We start from the raw sequence: 10829 nt of genomic DNA, 5'->3' as shown, positions 1-10829 counted from the left end.
TTCTACTGAAAAATTACTATTGGCCACCAATGAAGTAAATGTCCTACAAATTTGATTAACAACAACAATACATAACTAGAAAAATGCTGGGGACAAGACGAACAACACAGTAAACCACACTTCCATCAATAATGAAAACAAAGACCATTTTCCCCCAAAGGTCAGAACTTTACCTAGAAAAAAAACCATTAACGTCTGCGATAAGATAAAAGGAAACTGTGTGAAAACTGTAAGCGATAATACTGGTTTCGATGAACCCTAATCTTGACTCCAGTCCAAGTCTTCTTGTGGATGTGTTTCCGTCGATGAGTTCTCCTTGTTGTTATCTCCTCTAAGCCAAATAGAGTGGTTCTTTGTTCTCTCTACCAAACACTTTTTTGCTTTGCCTTTGTCTCAAAAACTGCTTCCACGTGCATTACTTAATTTTATTTAATGAAAATCCAATTAAAAAAAGAAACTATCGTGCTATGTCAACAATATAAAAAATGAGTTTAAAAACTATGTTCAAATATCATTTTCAAACAAATAAACGTCACCGACAAGGTGAAAATGTCTTGTATTTCTTTCTTTGCTCAAAAAATAAGGAATGCACAAGCTACCACCAAATATTCGCATACCCCAATTATATTTTTCAAAATTTCTAAGGACATCCACAATCTCAAACAAAACTGAAAAACTGTTCCAATTCTATTTGACAACAAGAACGTAGAAAGCCTGCCAAAACATAAACCTACAAAAATCTTTCCCAACAACATTTTCACGATGTTTTATAAGTGCGTCATATAACATATTCACATTTTTGTTTTTGCTATGAAGAGTCCTCCTACTATCACTATCAATATCTACCTCATTCAAATCAATTCTTTCTCCAACAGTCCTCAACCCCAAACCTACACAGAACTTGACATTTTCACTAAGGGTTATGGAGGAGAAAAAATAATACAGGTGAATGGGAGATGAAATGTGCGTGATTGGGTTTGATTCTGGGAAGAAAAAAAATCGCCTTGGAAACAGGAGGTTGGGAGCTGCAGTGACGAAAAATAAACTGAAATAAATAAACATTGCCACATAGGAAGATCGAGGTTATGCTGCCATCAATGAAAACTATCCAAAGTTGATTTTAATGTAATGAGTCCGAAAGACGGAGCATTTTGGAAGGCTGAACAAAGTGTTTTGAGACTTTTGAAGCAGTGTTCGAGCATGAAGCAGTTGAAGGAGATCCAGGGTCGTGCAGTCCAGAGTGGTTTCCATAAGAGCCCGCTGGTGGTGGGAAAGATCATCGAGTTTTGCGCGGTTTCGGGCCACGGAGATATCAATTACGCTGTCAGGGTTTTTGACAGAATCGATAAACCCGATGTGTTTATAATGAACACCATGATCAGGGGCTTTGGGATGGCTCGCCAACCAGAGAAAGCCATTGACTTGTTCAAGACAATGCTGCAGGGAAAATGCGATGTTGCAGCACTTGACACTTTCACATTCTCTTTCATTCTTAAAATCATTGCTGGATTGAGATCAGTTACCCTGGGAAAGCAACTGCATTGCAACATCCTTAAACTTGGACTCCAAACTCATACTTACGTCAGGAATTCTCTCATGCACATGTATGGTATGGTGAAGGACATAGAAACCGCTCACCACCTGTTCGAGGAAATTCCAAATGCAGATTTAGTCGCTTGGAACTCTATCATAAATTCTCACGTGCTTTGTCGGAATTATACACAAGCTCTCCATCTGTTTGTTAAAATGCTGCGGAGTGGCCTGCAACCGGATCACGCCACTCTGGTAGTGACCCTTTCGGCGTGTGGTGCAATAGGAGACCTCGATTTTGGGAGGCGAATTCATTATTCTCTTGTACAAAAACATACCGAGCTTTGTGAGAATATATCGGTCTCCAATTCCCTAATTGACATGTATGCAAAGTGTGGAGCAGTGGAAGAAGCCTACCACATATTTAGCAGCATGAAAAGGAAGAATGTGATTTCATGGAATGTCATGATTCTCGGTCTTGCGTCACATGGTAACGGAGAGGAAGCATTAGCGCTTTTCACAGAGATGTTACAGCAGAATGTGGAGAGGCCGAATGATATTACCTTCTTGGGGGTTCTATGTGCTTGTAGCCATGGAGGGTTGATTGATGAAGGTAGGCAATATATTGATATTATGGACCGATATTATAACATCCGACCCACAATAAAGCACTATGGGTGCATGGTGGACCTCTTGGGTCGAGCTGGTTTAGTTGATGATGCATACAATTTGATAAAGAATATGCCAGAGGAATGCAATGCAATTGTATGGAGGACTTTGTTAGCTGCGTGTCGACTTCATGGAAATGTTCAACTGGGTGAGAAGATAAGGAACCATCTGTTGGAATTGGAACCTAATGATCATAGCAGTGATTATGTTCTTCTTGCAAACGTGTATGCTAGCAATGGTCAATGGAATGAAATGTCCAAAGAAAGAAGATTAATGCAACAAAGGCGAATTCAGAAACCACAGCCTGGAAATAGCTGCATCGGCATTCCTGGATTGGCGTTGGAGAAAAGGACAATTGAAACATTGTTATGAAACTAACATTAACACTCAACAGAATCAATTGAAGGTTTGAACTGTCCAACTCAATGAAGTTTTCACTAGATAAATGCAAGAATTTGAGGAGAGTGTGCCTGAAGATTGTATCCTCTTCATTAACCAATGTATCTTAAACAAAATGAAGCCAACACGTCAAGATGGTATCCTCCTCATTAGCCAACGTATATTAAACAAAATGAAGCCAACATGTGATAGAAGGTTCATTTCGTCAGACAAAACTGATAGGTAAGAGAAGTTTAGGAACCCGCAAAATCTTAATTGACATGATTATTGTAGTGTAGATTGAGTGGAAATAATGACTCTCTGAAGTTAGAGGATTTATATATTAAAGAGAAATTGAATGAAATAATTAACCTCTTATTGTTACTTGTATATTTAGTTTGTTCTGAATTGATAAATATAGTGTCTCTGTAGTCTTATTTTGTTACCACTATTAGTGGAACTTGTGATGAAATCTTAAATCAAAAAAGAGTTGTCATATGTACTTTGGGATATTTTTCTACAGAAACTATTGTGACTCTAATTGATATTGAAGTTATTTTATGAGTTGTAGTATAGAAAGGATAAAGACTAAAGAAACTACTTTTAATTAATCATGAATGCTGATTTTATTAAAAAGAATTTTCTTTTAAAATAACTTGAATTATAATGAATAAATAGCTTTAGAGTATCAGTAATTAGTATTTACTAGGATAACGAGTACTTTCTCCCCCCCTCTGTTTGTGTCCATTTTATTGTTCTGTAAGTTGAAGGGCCGAAATTCATATTACTAATTTCTGTCTCTCCTGTAAAGCAATGAATATGTTATTATTTATGTGGTCCAAGCATCTATGACTTAATATATTTTCAGGCAATTGGTGATCCAAAGTTAAACCCGGTGCAGTTTTTTGTGCAAAATACCATTGCAGAGATTGGACGTCAATTTCCGATCTTCCAACTTCAAAGTGCTTGTATGAGAAGAATGAATTTGTTGAATATTAACTTGAGATTTAGGAAATCAGTGAATAAACTCGTAACATGCTCTGTGAACAATATGCAAAACATCTGAAAAGGGCCCAGAGTCATTAAATAAATATGAAGGCAGACAAATATGTTGGAAATCCTTAAATCTTGTGACCCTATACCTCCGGAAGAAAATCATACTGAATCACCTTGGGAAGCTATGTCAGGATATGCACGACGATTGTTGTCGAAGTGTTCCAATCAAGAACATGCATATGGCATATGTGCTAAGGTCTTAAGGTTGTTTATGCTGCTATGGTGACCAAGGATTAACATGGGAGAAGTTTCCAAGGTTATAAACCTTCCAGGTACAAATGCCAAAATTTAACATTATAAAATTAACTTGAAATCAACTAATGTTTATAAAGTTTTTCAATTGTTTAAACTTGAGATTGTTTATTTTTCTTTGGCTGTCTTCCAGGAGCTGAGGTAGATGGCTTGATTGTTGATGCTCTTCAAGCATTTGGACAAACGCTATAGGTTCCTCTCCCTTTAGTTTTTTCAATTGTTCATATCATGTCTGCTTTTAACTCATGATTTGACCCAATGTAAAGCAACTATTTCCCCCTTCTACGGTTGAGATCCAAAATCATGTTCAAACACAACCCACATACCCACCAAACCATTATTTTACGCAACTAGTGATATGTGGATCAAAATTAATTTAAGCGCGGGAACTAGGATTTGGGGTGTGTGATCTATATCCAGAGTCAATATAAACATCTGAACTAGAATATTGCTGAATTTAGAAACTGCAGCCATTACACGACTGTATTGCATTGATAGATTGGTTACTTATAGTGGAAGCAGTGATATTTTTATCCTGCGCCTATACGGAATTTATTGTTTCTTTTTTAGTTGTGTTGAATGTAGTGTGTGTGTGTGTGTATATATATATATATATATATATATATATATATATATATATATATATATATATATATATATATATATATATATATATATATATTAGACGATTACAGGATATATTTTTATTCTTATAAAGAATCATACTATATTGGGTATTTATGCAGAATTAAAATATTGACTATGCTATTGTATAGGTAGTTTGGTACAATTTCCTATTAAAAGGGAATGCGAATGATCTAATTGATCGGTTATACGACCTGCTAATCACTAAGATGATTTCAATAAAACATGCTAGGTGAAAATCATGGAAATATGGACTTGTGGTACTTGAAATCACTGAAGGATAATACAAACTATGGATAAATAACATTGATTAAGTAAGATATATGGGATAAAAAAATTAGTTTAGAACATATAAAATGCACATCTCACTGTGGATAAATTGACTTAATTATGAAATAAGCAATAATATTATTATCTCCATCGTTTTCCTGCTAATTATCTTCAAACAAGTCCTCCGGAGGGTCGTAGATGATCATATCTGGGAAAATTTCTAAGAAGTCACGTTTTACTTTCTCTCTTAATTCTGGGTAAGGAATGAGCCCTTTCAGTATCACACGAAAAGGCAATGAAAGAGGAGGCTCAGGAGACTGTCTCATTTCTTCATATATCTCCATTGCCTCTGAGGGCAACCCGTTATCCAGAAAAGCTCTGATAATATCCCCAAATGTATGCTGATCAAATAAAACTTGTTCCTCTTTCAAATCAGCCCAAACTCTCTTAGCTTCTTCCACCCTTCTGTTTCGTGCAAGCATCATCAGCATGTCCCTGTAAAAAAACATGTCCGGCCTGTACCATATTTCTTTCCGGACTATTTCATACAACTGAGAAAGGAACCAAGGATTTGTCATTAAATAGTCAGTGCATATGAATGAGATAATAAATAGTTAATAAAACACCATATTAGTACTAGAAGAAATTAAATATTTGATGAAATTTTAGCTTTTGCAGTCTTTATGGTTAAACAGGTGACTTTCAGTAATAAAGTACATTAACATAAGGGCATGAAGAAAAGCAGTTCAAAAAGAGTTGATAATTAACGTATCCCCGTGCTGAAGGCTCTTCACTATGCAAAATTATGGAGAGGGTCATCGTACAGAGTCTTTCGTACCTTTGAAAATGCAAGGGACAATTTTACTGTTACATCAAGGTTCAATGGAGGTGAATGTATTGCTCAAAGAATTTTCTTTTTTTTAAGATGGCGCAAAAAATACAACCAAAAACATAAGTTGGAACGAAGATTGTCATAATTTCAATAATGAAATTTTGTTAGTCTAGGTAGGTCAGCCATCCACCCCCGATGCTCAAGTGTTTACATCTGCAACATTTTATCTTCTTTTGGTACTAAGGGAAAACGATGAACACTTTATAAACTCTAATCCTAAACTTAGTAAAACTATATGCTTCATAAATATTATTCAAAAATCATATTCTGGAGTATAAACATAAATTAATAGCATGTCTATAATAAGTATTTACCATTCCAACTACACGTGATACTACTATGAACCAAAAATTAAAAAGAAAAGAAATTCTTTTATGGAATAGCATGAAAAGAACAAAAAATAGTAGACAAATCTCTGCTCCGAGAATTTTCCCTTCACAAAGGATTTCTACATTCTGAAAGAGTCAATGCTATATTTACAATAATAACAAATCTGCGCCTCTCTATCCTTCTTCCTTAAGCCCTCTAACTAACTAACTAAACAACAAATCTTAATAAACTTCTCCTTCTCCTTATAGCATAAAAATACAGTAAAACCTAATAGATGTTACATAATACCTTTCTTGATCCAACTGTTAAATACATAACATGATGAATAAAAGTTAGCTTTATGTAACAATATATGTATATATATATATATGTATGTATATATATATATATATATGTATGTATGTATGTATGTAACAGAATTCAGAATTAATAGCCCATATTTGCAGGACATACCACCCAAGCACCCCATACGACCTAATGAATTGAGCAATCCTCTTCCCTTGATCTAACTTTTAGGGATGAATTAGACTCAACTAATTTTCCGTTTTAATATCAGAGCCTATCCCAGTCCTGATGATGGATCACTCACAAATGCCTAGTTTTACCAGCTTTAACACTCTAGATATCTATTCCTAGGCATGAGGAGCAAGTGCTAAGATTCTACTCTCAGTAAGTACATGGCTAAGCCTAGGTAATCTTCCCTTCCTGATATAACCTTTTGGGTTGAGTTAGATCCTGTCAGTTCATTTTCTATTCTGATGTAGAATGGAGACAATTTGACCCATGTATCTAATATCAACTAAGACGTACTTTTTGGTACAGCCATGTAGAAACTAGGCTTACAAACTGATAAGTCATGATTATATCAATAATTTTGAACTAATTGCATTGTTTTGGGTAGATTTAAGTTGTTAATTTTTAGTTTTTAGATTATATTTACTATAGAAAGCATTTTAGGTTAGTTTTAAAAATTTAGTTTAATTAGGTGTTTTTAATGCAATTTTAGTGTTAGTCTTAGAATTAGTTCTAGAATAGCTTAGGATTGTAGAATTTTAGGATAGTTTATGGTTGATTAGCTTAAATTCACTTATAGAATTAGAATTAAATTGGCATTTAGCTTAGTAGTTTAGTAATCTAGTTTAGTACTAGTGAATAGAATTGGTAATGAATCCTAGACTAGAGTAGTATAGCTTATATAGCCTAGTGTAGTACTAGTCAAACATAGTTTTAGAATTTAGAATAAAGAATAAGTTTTTAGTTTTAGATTCTGGTTTTTAGACTTAAAATCAGTAGTTAGATTTAGTTAGCTTAGGTTAGTTAGTTTAGCTTAGTTCGATCAGCTAGAATAGAGTACCTAGTATAAGTATGGATATATAATCTTAGGAGTAAACTTTTTGATTAAATTCTGTTTTAGTTCAGTAATTAGTTTAGTAAACTAGTAGTTAGTTAGTTTCTAGTGTAGTATATTCTAGTATAATTAGCTTAAGTAGATAGGATAATGTTGTTTAGTGATTAGGCTTAGTTAGACTTAACTTTGGTAGTATAATACTAGTTTTATTTTAGATATTGTAGAAGTAGTAAGTTCTGTTCTTAGATTTTTAAAATTCTGCAGTTTTGTAACTTTTAGATTAGTCTAGAATAGAGTTTGAGTTTAGCCTAGTTTCCTATTTTCTTAGAGAACTAATATACTAATTTGAGTTTTGTGATTTTGGTACAGGTTAATACATTTAATCCGTTTTAGGCTGATTAAAGAAGGATCAATCATAACTTCCAGCAATTGCAGAATCTGAAATTAGTTTGGAGCTTATTCATATGCTGAACTTTGCCCTTAGAGTTGACTTTCACATTTGAAGCTCAAATCCATGTACAAGCTGTTGTAGACACTAAGAGACATCTCATGTGACGTGTTGAAGGCAAAAATGACCATTGGAGTGCCCTTTACTGCCAGATGGACCAGAGTTAACTAAGTTTAGTCTAGGAGATAGTCTAGTTTGGTTTAGTTAGTTAATTTTCAGTTTTCCAGTTTTAGAAGTTAAAATGTTAACCATAGAGTTTAGTTGAGTGTAGGTTGGGTTAAGGGATATATATAAGACTAGGAAACTATTTTGGAGGGAGAGTTCGTCACTTATTTTTCCAGTTTCCATTTTTCTGTTTTGGAGAATTTCCTCAGCACTTGGAGTACTTGTTTGTTGCGCCATTGACCGCACGGTAGGCTGTGGTGCCAAGTTTCTTCAAGCTTTGTGTAAATCCATCCATTTCCACTGTTTATTCTTTGTATTCTAAGTTTCTAACACAATGTATCTCGTTTCTAAAGCAAATGTACCGATTGCTTTTCTCTTCCATCAATTTTCCATTTGTTTTGGACAAAACAGTGATAGTTTGTAGTTTACTGTTTGATGGAGTTCTTCACTTTTTAAACTAGTTTTGAGTGTGGAAACACATTCAATAATAGAAAGAGTACACAGTGACCGAATCAAACAGTGATTGCACAGTCAACCTTGATTAATAGAAACTAGAATTGTTCATGTTTTGCTCTCACTGTTCTTCATCTCATTTTCTGAGTTTTGATTCAATTTTGAGTTTTAGTTGTTTGGTTTGATTGAATTGGTGTTGTTCTTGCTTCTCAAACACTAGATTAAGTGTGGAACCATGCTTAAATCTGGAGAGTGAAAAGTAACCACCTTAGATCAAGTGACTACACAGTGAGCCTTGATCAAGTGAGATCACTTTCAATACAATCAAATTCAAACACTGATTCTGGTTTTTGCTTCAATTTCCTTAATCTGTTCAAGTTTGTTGTTTTCTATTATCACAAGTTTCTTTTACACATTAGAATCCATTTGCACAATTGCTTCTCAAATTAAACAAAGAAAATGCCAAAATCAAAGTTTGACAGTTTTTCACGGTTTATGTTTGTTGGTTCTATGATATTAGATTTTTTTTTATTCCTATGTTTTACTTGTTCTTTTGATTTCGTTTGAGTTTCTATGATTAATTAATGTTGTTTTGAAATTCTTTGCATGATTAAATCACTTGTTAATGCATTCCATGGATGAATCCGAAATTGTCCTCCACCTTCATATACACATTTTCAATGCATCGCTATAACCTTGATTTTCTGGTTCTAATTGTGATTTTCGGTTTCTATTGATTCTAACTAGTTATAAATACATATTTTAGTTGCTTTAGATGTTTAAATCATGTTCCAAGCATCAGCATTGCATAATTCATATCCAGAGTTCAGTGTGACATTTTAACAAACACTTTGCATGCATTCTAATTCTCTTAAGCATTTCATCTAACACTTTCGTGTTTTGCATTCTTGTGCATTCTTACTCCATTCTAAAGTTTGTAACACCTTCCATGTTGTTCATCCATACATTTTAACCACGCATATGTAAATTTCATCCACTGATTTTCAATTTAGAAGTAGAAACCATGACTTTCACGCATTATAACTAGTGTTCTGTTTCAGTATAGTTTCTTTACTTAGCTTGAGTGTTGTTCTTCATTTTCATAGTATTTTTAGGATATTTTAAGTTTCTTTAGATATAGTTTATGAGATTTCCTCCATTTAAATCATTCTTACACACTCACATGCACTCAAATTCATCACCTCTCCTTGGATTGATACCTTGGTTTACCACTACACTATATTAGTAAGGAAATCAAGTTTTGCATAAATCTTACGCGACTATCACAAACCAACAGAATTGAGAGTATATCAAATTTGGCAAAGTTTACCAGAAACATAGTTTATACATGATTTAACATGTGCTTGATGATAGAATCATAAACTTATAAATGTGTAAGAGTTAAGTGAAGGCGTTGGCAACCATAGTCTCTCCTTGCTACTTATGTTCCTCCCTCTATTGTTTTCTTACATCTTCCTATCCCTTCAATGGTGTCAGGTGTGTAATCCTTTATATTTTTCTAGTTGACCAATGAGCCATCAGTTCGAGTTTGGTCTCTGCTACAAAAATGAATCCCTTTGGTGGCTACCCAGATATTCGTTTGCCTATTCTTTTTTGGCTGTGGCAACCATTCATTGTATGCTTTCCCATTACTTGGACATGAAACATGCCTTCCTTCTTGGTGACCCATAAGAGGTTTGTCATAGGGACTTAGGGTTAGCAAGCTTATTCTCTTCATGGATTGAACTTGGTAAAGTAGTGATTGAATTTGATTCCATAATCTAGCTAATAAATTGACTTCCACTAAATCATTTTGGCACTGTTCAAATCAGATAAAGGCACATTGCACATACTTGCTACGAAGCTCTAACTAACGCATTAAAAAAGAGAAGATTGAGGCCGAAAAAGGGAACCTTGATACAGAGGAAGACTTGGTTCTGTCTCTGGAACTCGGCGAGGACGGCCACTAGGTCGGACTTGAGCAAGCGGGAGACGCTGGACCGGATGTAGCGGTCGAGGCGGACCGGGTCGGACCGAAGCCTCTTGAGCTCTTTGGCCACGAGCAGCCCTTCTTTGCCAATCTCCTTCTTCCGCCGCCATATCGAAAGGCTCGGACTCGATGCCCCACCCGAAACACACCGGACCCAATTACGGGTGCCCGCTCGCACCGCTGCACCAACTGCAACACGCACCAGCGGCATTAACATCAAACACTGAAAGAAACTGAAAGAGGAACACACAGGTGATGCTACTGCACTGCCACGCTCAAATCAAAATAGCCATGATGCTTAATAATTACGCTTTAATTCAGATTTCTTTTCCCCTGAACCGAATTTACTCTATGCATGTAATCCTTCTTGAGTTGGTTCGTGAGAACTCAAGCAAACTTCCCA

At 35.0% G+C, this 10829-nt stretch overlaps 1 protein-coding gene and 1 pseudogene across 2 annotated transcripts; one reads left to right on the top strand and one right to left on the bottom strand.

Annotated features, from left to right (window-relative positions):
* Nucleotides 1-646: 646 nt before the first annotated feature.
* Nucleotides 647-4454, top strand: LOC114191824 (pentatricopeptide repeat-containing protein At4g21065 pseudogene; annotated as a pseudogene). The gene is made up of 3 exons (XR_014996739.1): nt 647-2820; nt 3446-3905; nt 4019-4454. The product of XR_014996739.1 is annotated as a pentatricopeptide repeat-containing protein At4g21065 pseudogene (transcript).
* Nucleotides 4455-4811: 357 nt separating this feature from the next.
* Nucleotides 4812-10718, bottom strand: LOC114191825 (Pentatricopeptide repeat (PPR) superfamily protein). The gene is made up of 2 exons (XM_028081235.2): nt 10350-10718; nt 4812-5351 (listed from the first exon to the last, which is right to left on the bottom strand). The coding sequence occupies exons 1-2, from the start codon at nt 10641-10643 to the stop codon at nt 4962-4964; spliced, it is 684 nt and encodes a 227-aa protein (XP_027937036.1). The 5' UTR covers nt 10644-10718; the 3' UTR covers nt 4812-4961.
* Nucleotides 10719-10829: the final 111 nt, after the last annotated feature.

Source organism: Vigna unguiculata, chromosome 7 (assembly GCF_037176805.1).
Source record: "Vigna unguiculata cultivar grain cowpea cultivar isolate G323 ecotype 2 chromosome 7, ASM3717680v1, whole genome shotgun sequence".
NCBI classification, from domain to species: domain Eukaryota; kingdom Viridiplantae; phylum Streptophyta; class Magnoliopsida; order Fabales; family Fabaceae; genus Vigna; species Vigna unguiculata.
This window is presented reverse-complemented; position numbering and strand designations above follow the sequence as displayed.

What these genes read in the sequence shown, in the direction of transcription:
- LOC114191825 (XM_028081235.2), bottom strand. Translation starts at nt 10,643, where the DNA reads ATGTTAATGCCGCTGGTGCGTGTTGCAGTTGGTGCAGCGGTGCGAGCG. An exon ending in AAGTCTTCCTCTGTATCAAG is followed by an intron (nt 5,352 to 10,349) that starts GTTCCCTTTTTC and finishes TTCCTTTCTCAG; the next exon opens with TTGTATGAAATAGTCCGGAA.